The sequence below is a fragment of the Oncorhynchus mykiss genome, chromosome 23, assembly GCF_057628025.1.
Source record: "Oncorhynchus mykiss isolate SJ-2025 chromosome 23, ASM5762802v1, whole genome shotgun sequence".
NCBI lineage: Eukaryota > Metazoa > Chordata > Actinopteri > Salmoniformes > Salmonidae > Oncorhynchus > Oncorhynchus mykiss.
This window is the reverse complement of record NC_143044.1, coordinates 63,604,736-63,623,509: the sequence shown is the minus strand read 5'-3', so window position 1 is coordinate 63,623,509 and position 18,774 is coordinate 63,604,736. Positions and strand designations below refer to the sequence as shown.

Sequence of the window (18,774 nt, the reverse complement as noted above, 5' to 3'; positions counted from 1 at the left end):
CTAAATGCATGCTCTTCAACCGATCGCTGCCTGCACCTCCCCGCCCGTCCAGTATCACTACTCTGGACGGTTCTGACTTAGAATATGTGGACAACTACAAATACCTAGGTGTCTGGTTAGACTGTAAACTCTCCTTCCAGACTCACATTAAGCATCTCCAATCCAAAATTAAATCTAGAATCGGCTTCCTATATCGCAACAAAGCATCCTTCACTCATGCTGCCAAACATACCCTCGTAAAACTGACCATCCTACCGATCCTCGACTTCGGCGATGTCATCTATAAAATAGCCTCCAACACTCTACTCAACAAATTGGATGCAGTCTATCACAGTGCCATCCGTTTGTCACCAAAGCCCCATACACTACCACCACTGCGACCTGTATGCTCTCGTTGGTTCGCCCTCGCTTCATACTTGTCGCCAAATCCACTGGCTACAGGTTATCTACAAGTCTCTGCTAGGTAAAGCCCCGCCTTATCTCAGCTCACTGGTCACCATAGCGCACCCACTCGTAGCACGTGCTCCAGCAGGTATATCTCACTGGTCACCCCCAAAGCCAATTCCTCCTATGGTCGCCTTTCCTTCCAGTTTGCACAGTTCTCTGCTGCCAATGACTGGAACGAATTGCAAAAATCACTGAAGCTGGAGACTCATGTCTTCCTCACTAGCTTTAAGCACCAGCTGTCAGAGCAGCTAACAGATCACTGCACCTGTGCATAGCCCATCTGTAAACAGCCCATCTATCTACCTCATCCCCATACTGTATTTATTTATCTTGCTCCTTTGCACCCCAGTATCTCATATTCCTCTTCTGCACATCTACCATTCCAGTGTTTAATTGCTATATTGTAATTGCTTAGTCACCATTGGCTTAATTATTGCCTTAACTCCCTTATCTTACCTCATTTGCACTCACTGTATATAAACTTTTTGTTTTAATTAGTTTGTTTTTTTCTACTGTATTATTGACTGTATGTTTTGTTTATTCCATGTGTAACTCTGTGTTGTTCTATGTGTCGAATTGCTATGCTTTATCTTGGCCAGGTCGCAGTTGTAAATGAGGACTTGTTCTCAACTAGCCTACCTGGATAAATAAAGGTGTTGTCTATTTTTAAATAAATCACTGCCAACCGTTGAGGTTATTATTTTACAGTACCTCCTTGCAACAACAGCGCATTTGTAAAGCAACAATACTATTCTCAACGCTTTGTACCGTGATTGGTTCATACTCGCCACGCATCGAATCTACACCAATCAGAGTTGAGTATGATATTTCATAATTATTTCACATGGACCATCTTCAATAGCCAATAGTTATGCGGCATTGGTGTAAACAGGCACTTCTGTCCAATGAGATAAAGCAGGAGAAAGGTCTATCTGATCTCAGGTCGCCTGGTGTGGAGCTCCTTCCTGCTTGCGGAGCACAGACAGAAGAGAGGTGAAGGAGTTGGACCCGAAGAGGAGTTGGATCCAAAGGAGTTGGACCCAAAGGAGAGTTGAACCCAAAGAGGAGTTGGACAAGCTTTAATAAAACATAATTTAAACATAGCTGGCTAAATCGTAACCTCTCGCTTTTAACTTAGATTTGTGAAACAACACGTTTTTTTGTGTTTTTTTTCTCCAAAGTTCACGGACATGTTTGAGAAGATCGCTTGTAGTTATTAACTTGTTACCGGCGTTTACTGTGTCTACCATCACCACCCGGTGTACCCGTTACCCCTCCAGCCCCTGGGCCCTGTCTCTCTATCTCTTCTGCCTCTCAGCTAACCTCGATCTGGGAAAGATGGTGTCGTGGATGATCTCCAGAAGCGTTGTGTAAGTTAAGGACGAGAATTGTATATTGTATTTTGCTGAAATGATTATTATTTTACGAGTTGTTTTAAAGCTGTTTTCTGTAGCTAGCTGGAGAGCTAACCAAGTAGCTAGCTAACGCTAATTTTAGCACGGCACTTCAACTAACTTTTAATTAAGCAAAGCAATTTCGCTTATTGTAATGGTATTAATTTCGAAGTTATATTTGTAAAAGTTCTGTAGAAGTTCTATAAAAACTTTTTTTAAAACAACAACCTCATATTGTCAACATTGAGAAGTATTACCTAATCGTTACCTTGCTAGCTAACGTTAGCTTGTTGTTGTTTACGTTTTTTGTCCCTGTAACTTAGTAACTAAGGATGTTTAACCACGTCTTAACTAACTAGAGGCAGCTCGGTGAGTTATGCTCTCTGGAAACGAGTTAGTTAGTTAAATGAGTTAGCTAGTTAGTTAGTTAGTTAGCTTTGGAACCGAAATACTCCCCATCTGTGTGGACTGTGGTAGATTCAGTGGGATGTTTAGGCCTAAAGTTGGTGGTTTAATGGAAACACGGAATGTGGTGCGGTTCGGACTAAAGTTGGTTTCAGATGTTTATTTGATAGCGAAGGACACATTTCACTTTACATAAAGTAGAGTTAATTGAGAGAATTCATTTGCCTTTGCATTTTGGTAAAGCCGGCTTTATCGTGGTAGGGTTATTTTCAGTCGCCGTCCTCCAGAATAATGCACACCTCAAGTAGCCCAACTAATACAGACTTCCAATATTGTGTCCCATGACTACTAGTTAGTTTGCTGACCACACAAGTATGTGCGATCAGATGATGGATGAGTTTGTACATTTTAGAGAAAGAAAACGCCCTGTCTTTACTCTGGGCTCCCCTCACAACTCATGGCCCAGTACAATTACATAACTGTACTGTAGGCTACAGTACATGGAAGGGGGAGACTGCTTCAGGTGTGATTGGGAGAAGAGACAGCACAGTATTTACAGTCTACTCTGTGTCCTGTTCTTCCACTGTAGCCTACACTGGACATGAGTCACTGGTAAAGGCATCATGGCAATGCTTCAAAACAATCAGTAGCCATATGCATTAGACGACATGTTCTGGTCTACAGGGCTAGTAGCCATATGCATTAGACAACATGTTCTGGTCTACAGGGCTAGTAGCCATATGCATTAGACAACACATGTTCTGGTCTACAGGGCTAGTATCCATATGCATTAGACAACATGTTCTGGTCTACAGGGCTAGTAGCCATATGCATTAGACAGCACATGTTCTGGTCTACAGGGCTAGTAGCCATATGCATTAGATAACACATGTTCTGGTCTCCAGGGCTAACTAGTAGCCATATGCATTAGACAACATGTTCTGGTCTACAGGGCTAACTAGTAGCCATATGCATTAGATAACACATGTTCTGGTCTCCAGGGCTAACTAGTAGCCATATGCATTAGACAACATGTTCTGGTCTACAGGGCTAGTAGCCATATGCATTAGATAACACATGTTCTGGTCTACAGGGCTAGTAGCCATATGCATTAGATAACACATGTTCTGGTCTACAGAGCTAGTAGCCATATGCATTAGATAACACATGTTCTGGTCTACAGGGCTAGTAGCCATATGCATTAGATAACACATGTTCTGGTCTCCAGGGCTAACTAGTAGCCATATGCATTAGATAACACATGTTCTGGTCTCCAGGGCTAACTAGTAGCCATATGCATTAGATAACATGTTCTGGTCTACAGGGCTAGTAGCCATATGCATTAGATAACACATGTTCTGGTCTACAGGGCTAGTAGCCATATGCATTAGACAACATGTTCTGGTCTACAGGGCTAGTAGCCATATGCATTAGACAGCACATGTTCTGGTCTACAGGGCTAGTAGCCATATGCATTAGACGACATGTTCTGGTCTACAGGGCTAGTAGCCATATGCATTAGACAGCACATGTTCTGGTCTACAGGGCTAGTAGCCATATGCATTAGACAGCACATGTTCTGGTCTACAGAGCTAGTAGCCATATGCATTAGACAACATGTTCTGGTCTACAGGGCTAGTAGCCATATGCATTAGATAACACATGTTCTGGTCTACAGGGCTAACTAGTAGCCATATGCATTAGACAACATGTTCTGGTCTACAGGGCTAGTAGCCATATGCATTAGACAACATGTTCTGGTCTACAGGGCTAGTAGCCATATGCATTAGATAACACATGTTCTGGTCTACAGGGCTACTAGCCATATGCATTAGATAACATGTTCTGGTCTACAGGGCTAGTAGCCATATGCATTAGATAACACATGTTCTGGTCTACAGGGCTAGTAGCCATATTACGCTGCAGACAAGTTAACTTGGCAGTTACGGTCTGCCTGTGTCCACGTTTAGCTTTTCAAGTTCTAAGTCTGAAGTCTTGAGGGCAGAACTAGGCTCCTGCACTGATTCTGACGTCGCTCTGGTTTCACCTAATCAAATCAACCTGATCATGTGGCTGGCCCCAAATCACATGATTTAATTCACCAATGACAAAAATAACTTTCTAATGTACTGGGGCATGTGTTGTACAGCCTTCTTTAAGTGGTTATTACAGTTATTTAAGCACGTTATGGTTTAGTGGATTATCTGGTCTCCCAAGTCACGGTGAACCTTATACGCATGTGTAGAACCAGTTTTACCAGACTGCTGTGTGGCGCTGGCTGGGTCCTTTCCATAGGTTAGTCATTATAAGGTGTGTTCATGATTGATTTGTTTTTGAGGCGTCGTGGAATAGGAATGTGAAATTAGTCATGTAATATACAATGAACTCGCTGTTTATGTGATCACATTTGTTTACATCATTGGAAATGTTGGGGGGGGGGGGGGGGGGTCAATTTGAGTATTTCTTACTACACTGAACAAAAAATATAAATCGCAAAATGCAACAATTTCAAAGTTACAGTTTATATAAGGAAATCAATCAATTGAAATAAAGAAATTAGGCTCTACTTTATGGATTTCACATGACTGGGAATACAGATATACAGTCTGTTGGTCACAGATACACCACATGACTGGGAATACAGTCTGTTGGTCACAGATACACTACATGACTGGGAATACAGTCTGTTGGTCACAGATATACTACATGACTGGGAATACAGTCTGTTGGTCACAGATACACTACATGACTGGGAATACAGTCTGTTGGTCACAGATATACTACATGACTGGGAATACAGTCTGTTGGTCACAGATACACTACATGACTGGGAATACAGTCTGTTGGTCACAGATACACTACATGACTGGGAATACAGTGTGTTGGTCACAGATACACTACATGACTGGGAATACAGTCTGTTGGTCACAGATACACCACATGACTGGGAATACAGTCTGTTGGTCACAGATATACTACATGACTGGGAATACAGTCTGTTGGGTCACCAGATATACTACATGACTGGGAATACAGTCTGTTGGTCACAGATACACTACATGACTGGGAATACAGATATACAGTCTGTTGGTCACAGATACACTACATGACTGGGAATACAGTCTGTTGGTCACAGATATACTACATGACTGGGAATACAGTCTGTTGGTCACAGATACACTACATGACTGGGAATACAGTCTGTTGGTCACAGATACACTACATGACTGGGAATACAGTCTGTTGGGTCACCAGATATACTACATGACTGGGAATACAGTCTGTTGGTCACAGATACACTACATGACTGGGAATACAGTCTGTTGGTCACAGATACACTACATGACTGGGAATACAGTCTGTTGGGTCACCAGATATACTACATGACTGGGAATACAGTCTGTTGGGTCACCAGATATACTACATGACTGGGAATACAGTCTGTTGGGTCACCAGATATACTACATGACTGGGAATACAGTCTGTTGGTCACATATATACTACATGACTGGGAATACAGTCTGTTGGTCACAGATACACTACATGACTGGGAATACAGTCTGTTGGTCACAGATACACCACATGACTGGGAATACAGTCTGTTGGTCACAGATACACTACATGACTGGGAATACAGTCTGTTGGTCACAGATACACCACATGACTGGGAATACAGTCTGTTGGTCACAGATACACTACATGACTGGGAATACAGTCTGTTGGTCACAGATACACTACATGACTGGGAATACAGTCTGTTGGTCACAGATATACTACATGACTGGGAATACAGTCTGTTGGTCACAGATATACTACATGACTGGGAATACAGTCTGTTGGTCACAGATACACCACATGACTGGGAATACAGTCTGTTGGTCACAGATACACTACAGATACAGATACATTACATGTGAACTCGCTCTCTACCCTACCCTAACCCTAATCTATGGATTTCACATGACTGGGAATACAGTCTGTTGGTCACAGATACAGGGCCTTCGGAAAGTATTCAGACTCCTTGACTTTTCCACATTTTTATGTTACAGCCTTATTCTAAAATTGTGTTTGTCATTATGTGGTATTCAGAAATGGTTGTTAATTTCTATTTAAACTTATTTACGCATTACTTTGTTGAAGCACCTTTGGCAGCGACTATAGCCTGGAGTCTTATTGGGTATGACGCTACAAGCTTGGCACACCTGTATTTGGGGAGTTTCTCACATTCTTCTCTGCAGATCCTCTCAAGCTCTGTCAGGTTGGATGCAGAGCGTCGTTGCATAGCTATTTTCCCTCAATCCTGACTATTCTCTCTGTTCCCACCACTGACAAACATCCCCACAGCATGATGCTTCCACCACCATGCTTCACCGTAGGGATGGTGCCAGGTTTCCTCCAGACGTGAGGCTTGGCCTTAAGGACAAAGAGTTCAATCTTGGTTTAATCAGACCAGAGAATCTTGTTTCTCATGGTCTGAGAGTCTTTAGGTGCCTTTTTGGCAAACTCCAAGCGGGCTGTCATGTGCCTTTTTTTTTACTGAAGAGTGGCTTCCGTCTGGCCCACTCTACTAGACATGTGGCTGGTCTCAGACGATCCCGCAGGTGGCGAAGCCGATGTAGAGGTCCTGGGCTGGCGTGGTTATATGTGGTCTGTGGTTGAGGCCGGTGGGATGTAATGACAAATGATCTAAATGGACTTTGGAGGCGGCTTCTCTGGCAGAAGCTCTGGTGGACATTCCTGCAGTCAGCATGCCAACTGCACGCTCTGTCATCTTACCTTGGCAAAGGAGAAATGCTCCCTGACAGGGATGAAAAACAAATTTTGTGCACAAAAATGAGCTTTTTGTTCATAAGGAAAATGTCTGGGATCTTTTATTTTGGCTCATGGGACCAACACTTTTGTTTTTCTATTGTTTCTACTTCTACTGGAACGTTGTAATTTTAGTTTGGAGAATGACCACGACAGATTAGAAATGCCTGTAATTTTAGTTTGGATAATGACCAGGACAGATTAGAAATGCCTGTTAATTTTAGTTTGGAGAATGACCAGGACAGATTAGAAATGCCTGTTAATTTTAGTTTGGATAATGACCACGACAGATTAGAAATGCCTGTAATTTTAGTTTGGATAATGACCACGACAGATTAGAAATGCCTGTAATTTTAGTTTGGATAATGACCACGACAGATTAGAAATGCCTGTTAATTTTAGTTTGGATAATGACCACGACAGATTAGAAATGCCTGTTAATTTTAGTTTGGATAATGACCACGACAGATTAGAAATGCCTGTAATTTTAGTTTGGATAATGACCACGACAGATTAGAAATGCCTGTAATTTTAGTTTGGATAATGACCACGACAGATTAGAAATGCCTGTAATTTTAGTTTGGATAATGACCACGACAGATTAGAAATGCCTGTAATTTTAGTTTGGATAATGACCACGACAGATTAGAAATGCCTGTAATTTTAGTTTGGATAATGACCACGACAGATTAGAAATGCCTGTAATTTTAGTTTGGATAATGACCACGACAGATTAGAAATGCCTGTAATTTTAGTTTGGATAATGACCACGACAGATTAGAAATGCCTGTAATTTTAGTTTGGATAATGACCACGACAGATTAGAAATGCCTGTAATTTTAGTTTGGATAATGACCACGACAGATTAGAAATGCCTGTTAATTTTTAACGCATCTTTCTTTCTCCCAACACAGTTAAATCCAAAACCAAGCCCCGTTTATTCAGAGGGCCGTTCTACAACGCTTTGAGCGCTCTCGTAGCGTGACATTTCAGTCACCGATTTAATAACATTTGTCCTGAAAAATATACCAACATAATGTGGTGGACCGAACTAACCATTAACATCCCTTAACGCTCAGACAGTCAATGGCTGTAGTCATAGCGTATTCTTAAATTAATATTTAAGAAATTAAGAATAATAAGCATATGTTTTTACCTGATAATAGACTGCTAATGATAATAAAACAACTTCTAATACCGAGATAGTAATGTTAAGTAGTCTGGGTTAACTTAGCTGACCTTCAATACAGGGGATTCAGCAGAGTTCTCTGAGACATTTTTACAACTCACTGAAACTCTGAAAATAAATATATGGGCAAATGATATCAAACATGATGATAATAATTGGCCTGCATTACGGCAGGCAGCTAACTGTTAAATGACACTTTCCATCCTTACTTTGGAAGGTCACTGTCTCTGCGCTGGTTGCCTGTGAGTGAGACAACGCTAGCAAGCCAATGGGAGCATAGTAGTACTGAATAACGGGGCGTGGTTTTGGCCTAACTGCGTTGGGGGAAACGAAAGACGCCATTTTAACCTCAAAAGATGGCTGACAGAACCACCGCTAAAGTGTGCTGTAGCAACAGATGTGTATTTCCACAGGGGAAAGCCTTCAGCCCTTTACCCCTGTAGCTGAAACCAGATGTTGGAGTTGAGATCTCTGCCTGGATCTTAAAGTCCTTCCTCCGTCTTTATCCCAGTAACTCTACATCTGACTCTCTCCCAGTAACTCTACATCTGCCTCTCTCCCAGTAACTCTACATCTGCCTCTCTCCCAGTAACTCTACATCTGCCTCTCTCCCAGTAACTCTACATCTGACTCTCTCCCAGTAACTCTACATCTGACTCTCTCCCAGTAACTCTACATCTGACTCTCTCCCAGTAACTCTACATCTGCCTCTCTCCCAGTAACTCTACATCTGCCTCTCTCCCAGTAACTCTACATCTGACTCTCTCCCAGTAACTCTACACCTGACTCTCTCCCAGTAACTCTACATCTGACTCTCTCCCAGTAACTCTACATCTGACTCTCTCCCAGTAACTCTACACCTGACTCTCTCCCAGTAACTCTACATCTGACTCTCTCCCAGGCTTCATGCTAGGAGCTGTGAGCGAGCGGTGGGTGTACTGTCAGACATTACATCTTTATTTTTTTTACCAGAACTGGGAAAGTTGATCTAAAAACAGAATGTCAAGGCTTGTGTATCGTGTTTTCCTGCTGCATACTGCTAGAGAGGCCCCATTTCACACAATTGTTTCAAGAAGCCTCTGCAGGCTCTGTCTCCTTCATGGAGAAATATTCCTCCTCTCCTGTGTGAAAATACTCCAGCCTGCCCCGAGCAGGACAGGGTCTATTTCTGCAGGCTCTGTCTCCTTCATGGAGAAATATTCCTCCTCTCCTGTGTGAAAATACTCCAGCCTGCCCCGAGCTGGACAGGGTCTATTTCTGCAGGCTCTGTCTCCTTCATGGAGAAATATTCCTCCTCTCCTGTGTGAAAATACTCCAGCCTGCCCCGAGCGGGACAGGGTCTATTTCTGCAGGCAAACAATGATTTATGTTTTATTTGGATTGTCCATCTGTAGATGCTCTATATAATAACTACTAACACTAGCGCTAACAGTACCCTTCTCCTAACCCTTAACATAAACCCTGACCTCTTAACCCTTATCTTAACCCTAACCTCTTAACCCTTATCCTAAGCCTAAACTGAACCCTAGCCTTAACGTTAACCCTTACCCTAACCTTAGCAAGTAATTGCTTATCAACAGGTAGTTTGTTGATAGTATGACCATCCTGAAAGCATCTACAGATGGAAAATCCAGATTGTCCAAATAAAGCGTGACCCAATGATTGTGTCCCAGAGACCTGACGGTGGGGTACCAGGACACACAACCTCTCCTTCAACGTCAGCAAGACAAAGCAGCTGATGGTGGGCTACCAGGACAACAACCTCTCCTTCAACGTCAGCAAGACAAAGCAGCTGATGGTGGGCTACCAGGACAACAACCTCTCCTTCAACGTCAGCAAGACAAAGGAGCTGATTTCAGATCCTCCAAGTTCTTCACCATTGAGAGCGTCTTGACTGACTGCTTGACATCCGACCGCAAGGCACCACAGAGGGTAGTGCGGCCCAGTACGTCCCTGGGGCCAAGCTTCCTGCCATCCAGGGCCTCTATACCAGGCGGTGTCAGGGGAAGGCACCACAGAGGGTAGTGCGGCTCAGTACGTCCCTGGGGCCAAGCTTCCTGCCATCCAGGACCTCTATACCAGGGAGCGTCAGAGGAAGGCCCTAAAGATTGTCAAAGACTCCAGCCACGCTTGTCATAGACTGTTCTCTGTTTCCGCACTGCAAGTGAGTCTGGAACCAATAGGACCCTGAACAGCTTCTACCCCCGAGGGTGGCAGGTAGCCTAGCGGTTAAGTGTTGGCACGGCAGTTAACTCACAACAACAGCTCCCCGGGCGCCGACAGCGTGGGTTTTTAAGGCCATAACTCTGTGAGTCAGAGGGGTTAAATGCAGAAGACTCATTTCGGTTGAATGCGTTGTTGTACAACTGACAAGGTTTTACCTTCCCATTAGACTAGTTAGTTCAGGAAGCTATTTGAACTATTCAACTATCTGCATTTTCACTGACTTGTATGACTCATCACATACGCTGCTACTCTGATCAGTCACTATATTCCTAGTTAAATGTACATATCCTTATATCCATATCCTTCCTGTATATAGTCATGTTATTACCTGGTACTTCCTGTATATAGTCATGTTATTACTACTCCCTGTATATAGCCATGTTATTACCTGGTACTCCCTGTATATAGCCATGTTATTACCTGGTACTCCCTGTATATAGTCATGTTATTACCTGGTACTCCCTGTATATAGTCATGTTATTACCTGGTACTCCCTGTATATAGCCGTGTTATTACCTGGTACTTCCTGTATATAGCCGTGTTATTACCTGGTACTTCCTGTATATAGCCGTGTTATTACCTGGTACTCCCTGTGTGTAGCCGTGTTATTACCTGGTACTCCCTGTGTGTAGCCGTGTTATTACCTGGTACTCCCTGTGTGTAGCCGTGTTATTACCCGGTACTTCCTGTATATAGCCGTGTTATTACCTGGTACTCCCTGTGTGTAGCCGTGTTATTACCTGGTACTCCCTGTATATAGCCGTGTTATTACCTGGTACTTCCTGTCTATAGCCGTGTTATTACCTGGTACTTCCTGTATATAGCCGTGTTATTACCTGGTACTTCCTGTATATAGCCGTGTTATTACCTGGTACTCCCTGTGTGTAGCCGCGTTATTACCTGGTACTCCCTGTGTGTAGCCGTGTTATTACCTGGTACTCCCTGTATATAGCCGCGTTATTACCTGGTACTCCCTGTGTGTAGCCGTGTTATTACCTGGTACTCCCTGTGTGTAGCCGTGTTATTACCTGGTACTCCCTGTGTGTAGCTGTGTTATTACCTGGTACTCCCCGTGTGTAGCCGTGTTATTACCTGGTACTTCCTGTATATAGCCGTGTTATTACCTGGTACTCCCTGTATACAGCCATGTTATTACCTGGTACTCCCTGTATACAGCCATGTTATTACCTGGTACTTCCTGTGTGTAGCCGTGTTATTACCTGGTATCCTGCAGGGCAGCTCCTGTTCAAACAGAAGAACTAGATGAGGTGTGATAATATGCATATGTTTTATCATTAACAGTCGTTGCTGTCCAGGAGGAAGGGATGTTGGCGTTTTCTTCCCAGTGTAAATCTACTTCTGTGGTCTTGTCTACTGCCTGCTATCTGTGTTGTGGGTGGCGCTAGATTAAGCTGATTTTTAAGAACAGCAGCCAAATTGAAGGAAAAATGGCACCTATTAACTAAGCAGACCACCGTTTTAATTCAACAAGTAGCTGTTACATGGAAGGACTTTTACAAATTACACCCCTTCCTTCCTTCCCTGTTGGAGGCTTAGAGAAAGGACTGTCTGACTACAGCCAACCACGGCTATTCTTGGAGACCCTGTATAGTCCTCTGCTGTTTCTATGGCAACAGCTCAATAAACTCTGTCATGGAGGCGAGTGAGGTGGATCCCTGGACAGAGGCCATGAAACATAAAACGAACAGGAAGAGAATTTCACTCTTATACACTCGTTGGCCAGTTTATTCCCATCTAGTACTGGGTTGGATCCACCTTTGCCTCCAGAACACTGAATTCTTCAGGGAATCAATTTGCTACATTTTTATAAAGGGACCTTGAATAAAGATAACCCTGGAATGAGTAGATTGAAGTGAGGGGGGGACATATTTATATTTCTTAATGCGGCTGTAACGTAGCAAAATGTGGAAAAAGTCAAGGGGTCTGAATATTTTTCACCTGCATTGTACGTACATACATACATAGTGACTCCTCACTGCAGCCCGGTCTCAGATCAGAGAGGATCCTATAGGGCCTATAAATGACACACAGAGTACATCCCATATGGCAGCATTCCCTATATAGTGGACTACTTTTTGACGAGGGCTCATGCGGTAGTGAACTACTTTTTGACGAGGGCTCATGGGGTAGTGGACTACTTTTTGACGAGGGCTCATGGGGTAGTGGACTACTTTTTGACGAGGGCTCATGGGGTAGTGGACTACTTTTTGACGGGGGCTCATGGGGTAGTGGACTACTTTTTGACGAGGGCTCATGGGGTAGTGGACTACTTTTTGACGAGGGCTCATGGGGCAGTGGACTACTTTTTGACGAGGGCTCATGGGGCAGTGGACTACTTTTTGACGAGGGCTCATGGGGTAGTGGACTACTTTTTGACGAGGGCTCATGGGGTAGTGGACTACTTTTTGACGAGGGCTCATGGGGTAGTGGACTACTTTTTGACGAGGGCTCATGGGGTAGTGGACTACTTTTTGACGAGGGCTCATGGGGCAGTGGACTACTTTTTGACGAGGGCTCATGGGGCAGTGGACTACTTTAGACCAGGGCTCATGGGTAGTGAATAGGATGCCATTCGGTATACAACCATGTGTAGGCTTTACATCTAGTGTGGGTCATCCACTGGGGCGTGCTGGGTTGTGTTCTCTCCCTGAGAACAACTCCCCCAGACAAGCTTGGACCCCAGGATGTAAATTAAGAGCACATGTTGGATCAAATCTCTGTTGTGAAACAGTCACAGCTCCCCCCATGTGTAGGGAGTGGTAGTGTATCCTAACACCAGGCTACATAGAGAACTACAGGAAACTCAGGAGGCTGTTGTGAAACAGACACAGCTCCCCCCATGTGTAGGGAGTGGTAGTGCATCCTAACACCAGGTTACGTAGAGGACTGCAGGAAACTCAGGAGTCTGGTTCAGTACAGCAGCTCTTAGCAGCCTGTGATTATGATGCTTTCGGTGTGTCTGGCTTGTTGCTTTAGTTTAATTGAATGTGTCCTCTTATATGTTCTCTCTTGGTGGTAAATGATTTGACGCTGATAGTTTCATATTTCTCTGGTCTCTACACAGGCTCGTCTTCGGGACCCTGTATCCTGCATACTATTCCTACAAAGCAGTGAAAACCAAAAATGTCAAGGAATATGTAAGTACAAAAACCCTTATTTCAACATTGATTTCATCATACTAGTGTGTGTGTGTGTGTGGGGTGTGGGGTTCCCCCGAGGGTGTGTCTTTTATGAGTTTGAAAAGCAGCCCATGTCTGGTCTGAAGGTATTGAGGACAAGTCCAGGCATGTGAATGGGAGTTAACTGCCTATGACTGGAACAAACACATTGACATGCCTATCTGTGGAGACGTGCAGCAGGGCACTGTGAAGGATGGGCTCCAAGCAGGTGCTTTACAGGAATGCTATATTGAGTGTGTGGCCAACAGGTTTAGGAGAGTTTCTCTATAAGGATATCATCGGTCTCCTCTCCTCCGTCTCTCCCTCCTCTCCTCCATCTCTCCTCCATCTCTCCTCTCCTCCATCTCTCCTCCATCTCTCCTCTCCTCCGTCTCTCCCTCCTCTCCTCCGTCTCTCCCTCCTCTCCTCAGCCCTTTCTCCTCTCCTCTGTCTCTCCCTCCTCTCTCCCTCCTCTCCTCCGTCTCTCCCTCCTCTCCTCAGCCCTTGCTCCTCTCCTCCGTCTCTCCCTCCTCTCTCCCTCCTCTCCTCCGTCTCTCCCTCTTCTCCTCCGTCTCTCCCTCCTCTCCTCAGCCCTTTCTCCTCTCCTCCATCTCTCCCTCCTCTCCTCCGTCTCTCCCTCCTCTCCTCAGACCTTTCTCCTCTCCTCAGACCTTTCTCCTCTCCTCAGACCTTTCTCCTCTCCTCAGACCTTTCTCCTCTCCTCAGACCTTTCTCCTCTCCTCAGACCTTTCTCCTCTCCTCAGACCTTTCTCCTCCCTCTCCTCAGACCTTTCTCCTCCCTCTCCTCAGACCTTTCTCCTCCCTCTCCTCAGACCTTTCTCCTCCCTCTCCTCAGACCTTTCTCCTCCCTCTCCTCAGACCTTTCTCCTCCCTCTCCTCAGACCTTTCTCCTCCCTCTCCTCAGACCTTTCTCCTCCCTCTCCTCAGACCTTTCTCCTCCCTCTCCTCAGCTCTTTCTCCTCTCCTCAGCTCTTTCTCCTCTCCTCAGTCCTTTCTCCTCTCCTCAGTCCTTTCTCCTCTCCTCAGTCCTTTCTCCTCTCCTCAGTCCTTTCTCCTGTCCTCCGTCTCTCCCTTCGTCTCTCCCTCCTCTCCTCCGTCTCTCCCTCCTCTCCTCAGACCTTTCTCCTCTCCTCAGACCTTTCTCCTCTCCTCAGACCTTTCTCCTCTCCTCAGACCTTTCTCCTCTCCTCAGACCTTTCTCCTCTCCTCAGACCTTTCTCCTCTCCTCAGACCTTTCTCCTCTCCTCAGACCTTTCTCCTCCCTCTCCTCAGACCTTTCTCCTCCCTCTCCTCAGACCTTTCTCCTCCCTCTCCTCAGACCTTTCTCCTCCCTCTCCTCAGACCTTTCTCCTCCCTCTCCTCAGACCTTTCTCCTCCCTCTCCTCAGACCTTTCTCCTCCCTCTCCTCAGACCTTTCTCCTCCCTCTCCTCAGACCTTTCTCCTCCCTCTCCTCAGACCTTTCTCCTCCCTCTCCTCAGACCTTTCTCCTCCCTCTCCTCAGCTCTTTCTCCTCTCCTCAGCTCTTTCTCCTCTCCTCAGCTCTTTCTCCTCTCCTCAGCTCTTTCTCCTCTCCTCAGCTCTTTCTCCTCTCCTCAGTCCTTTCTCCTCTCCTCAGTCCTTTCTCCTGTCCTCCGTCTCTCCCTTCGTCTCTCCCTCCTCTCCTCCGTCTCTCCCTCCTCTCCTCCGTCTCTCCCTCCTCGCCTCAGCTCTTTCTCCTCTCCTCAGTCCTTTCTCCTCTCCTCAGTCCTTTCTCCTCTCCTCAGTCCTTTCTCCTCTCCTCAGCCCTTTCTCCTCTCCTCAGCCCTTTCTCCTCTCCTCAGCCCTTTCTCCTCTCCTCAGCCCTTTCTCCTCTCCTCAGCCCTTTCTCCTCTCCTCCGTCTCTCTCTCCTCTCCCCTGTCTCTCCCTCCTCTCCTCCGTCTCTCCCTCCTCTCTCCCTCCTCTCCTCCGTCTCTCCCTCCTCTCCTCAGCCCTCTCTCCTCTCCTCCGTCTCTCCCTCCTCTCCTCTGTCTCTCCCTCCTCTCCTCAGCCCTCTCTCCTCTCCTGTCTCTCTCTCCTCTCCCCTGTCTCTCCCTCCTCTCCTCCTTCTCTTTTTAAAATACATATGGTATTTGACTATAGACAGGTATTGATGCACAGACCACTGCGTTTTTACGTTACCTTCTATACCGGTATTTGAATGTTTGGTTTGTTAAATGTGATATCTTTATAGTTTACTACACTACTTGAGTCCTCTCTCTCCTAGCCCCGCCCCCTGTCACTCAAGGAGCGCGCCTGTTGTCTCTTGACCACGAGACGCATGCGTTCAGTCTGCATGGTCAATGCAGCAACAATGATGCTTATTTTCTTTTGCTTTGTATGTTATAATAAAAATAACATTTTCAACAGCTGTATTTGAGAGAGAGACTCTGCCTCCCAAACTGGTTTTAGCCTTAAGGCCCGAACAAGGCTTTAGTTAGACATGAGGAATAATCTAGCTAGAACAAGTTGACATGTCATTTCTCAGAGCCCATGGCTTGTTGGCTAGGTATCTCCTCTCTGAGTCTGTCTAAGAGGGAGGAATGCTTGCTTTGGATGGTAGCCTGTAGGCCTGTAAGCCTGTAAGCTTGTTGGCCTGTAGCCTGTTGTCCTGTAGCCTGTTGTCCTGTAGCCTGTTGTCCTGTAGCCTGTAGGCCTGTAAGCTTGTTAGCCTGTAGCCTGTAGGCCTGTTAGCTGGTAGAACTGTAGGCCTGTTAGCCTGTAGGCCTGTTAGCCTGTAGGCCTGTTGGTCTGTGGCCTGTTGGTCTGTAGCCTGTAGGTTAATTTAAGAAATCTGTTCCAAAGTATATATCTTTGTTGTTCCAACAGATGTATGTCTAGCATACTGTAACATGTAGGAAGTGTTGATTATCTCTCTCTTTCTCTGTTCCAACAGGTGTATGTCTAGCATACTGTAACATGTAGGAAGTGTTGATTATCTCTCTCTTTCTCTGTTCCAACAGGTGTATGTCTAGCATACTGTAACATGTAGGAAGTGTTGCTTATCTCTCTCTCTTTCTCTGTTCCAACAGATGTATGTCTAGCATACTGTAACATGTAGGAAGTGTTGATTATCTCTCTCTTTCTCTGTTCCAACAGGTGTATGTCTAGCATACTGTAACATGTAGGAAGTGTTGATTATCTCTCTCTCTTTCTCTGTTCCAACAGGTCCGTTGGATGATGTACTGGATTGTGTTTGCTCTCTACACCGTAGTGGAGACCATCACAGACCTCACTGTAGCCTGGTAAGACTGAATACAGACCTCACTGTAGCCTGAATACAGACCTCACTGTAGCCTGAATACAGACCTCACTGTAGCCTGAATACAGACCTCACTGTAGCCTGGTAAGACTGAATACAGACCTCACTGTAGCCTGAATACAGACCTCACTGTAGCCTGAATACAGACCTCACTGTAGCCTGAATACAGACCTCACTGTAGTCTGGGGAGACTGAATACAGACCTCACTGTAGCCTGGTAAGACTGAATACAGACCTCGCTGTAGCCTGAATACAGACCTCACTGTAGTCTGGGGAGACTGAAAACAGACCTCACTGTAGCCTGGGGAGACTGAATACAGACCTCGCTGTAGCCTGAATACAGACCTCACTGTAGCCTGAATACAGACCTCACTGTAGCCTGGTAAGACTGAATACAGACCTCACTGTAGCCTGAATACAGACCTCACTGTAGCCTGGTAAGACTGAATACAGACCTCACTGTAGCCTGGTAAGACTGAATACAGACCTCACTGTAGCCTGAATACAGACCTCACTGTAGCCTGAATACAGACCTCACTGCAGCCTGAATACAGACCTCGCTGTAGCCTGAATACAGACCTCACTGTAGCCTGAATACAGACCTCGCTGTAGCCTGAATACAGACCTCACTGTAGCCTGAATACAGACCTCGCTGCAGTCTGGGGAGACTGAATACAGACCTCACTGTAGCCTGAATACAGACCTCGCTGCAGTCTGGGGAGACTGAATACAGACCTCGCTGTAGCCTGAATACAGACCTCGCTGCAGCCTGAATACAGACCTCGCTGCAGTCTGGGGAGACTGAATACAGACCTCGCTGTAGCCTGAATACAGACCTCGCTGTAGCCTGAATACAGACCTCGCTGTAGCCTGAATACAGACCTCGCTGTAGCCTGAATACAGACCTCACTGTAGCCTGAATACAGACCTCGCTGCAGTCTGGGGAGACTGAATACAGACCTCGCTGTAGCCTGAATACAGACCTCGCTGTAGCCTGAATACAGACAGCGGCATCTACTTTATGCTAATTCTTCATTTGGTTGATTCCCCTTTAATGTGCCAAACAAGCCAATCCCATTTAGTTTTCCATGTTGTCTTTGATCAATACACGATGCCGAAAACAATCCAGGCTTAATGAGATGTAATTGAGATTCAGTCTTATAAATGTGTTGTTCAGATTTAATGAGGAGCGTCACGTCGGCTGGTTAGTAGGATTTAGGCAGTGTATATTTGACTGGCAGAAAATGAATAGCAGTAACACAATGCCTTTCCCTAATGCTAACGCTAACCCTTTCCCTAACCGTAACACAATGCCTTTCCCTAACGCTAACCCTTTCCCTCACTGTACTATGAGATATCTGGTCTCTCTCTAGGTTCCCCCTGTACTATGAGATATCTGGTCTCTCTCTAGGTTCCCCCTGTACTATGAGATATCTGGTCTCTCTCTAGGTTCCCCCTGTACTATGAGATATCTGGTCTTTCTCTAGGTTCCCCCTGTACTATGAGATATCTGGTCTCTCTAGGTTAATACTGTAATGTGGTGTGTCTCTCTCTCGGTTCCCCCTGTACTATGAGATATCTGGTCTCTCTAGGTTAATACTGTAATGTGGTGTGTCTCTCTCTAGGTTCCCCCTGTACTATGAGATATCTGGTCTCTCTAGGTTAATACTGTAATGTGGTGTGTCTCTCTCTAGGTTCCCCCTGTACTATGAGATATCTGGTCTCTCTAGGTTAATACTGTAATGTGGTGTGTCTCTCTCTAGGTTCCCCCTGTACTATGAGATATCTGGTCTCTCTAGGTTAATACTGTAATGTGGTGTCTCTC

General features: G+C 45.3%; 1 protein-coding gene across 1 annotated transcript in view; it reads left to right on the top strand.

The window, feature by feature from the left end:
- Window positions 1-1,274: 1,274 nt before the first annotated feature.
- Window positions 1,275-18,774, top strand: part of reep3b (receptor accessory protein 3b) — a 39,959-nt gene continuing 22,459 nt past the window's right edge. Inside the window, exons 1-3 of the mRNA XM_090217892.1 lie at window positions 1,275-1,817; window positions 13,556-13,628; window positions 16,856-16,932. Of these exons, the coding sequence (XP_090074018.1) occupies window positions 1,786-1,817; window positions 13,556-13,628; window positions 16,856-16,932 (182 nt within the window). The 5' untranslated portion in view covers window positions 1,275-1,785. The remainder of the gene's footprint in view (window positions 1,818-13,555; window positions 13,629-16,855; window positions 16,933-18,774) is intronic.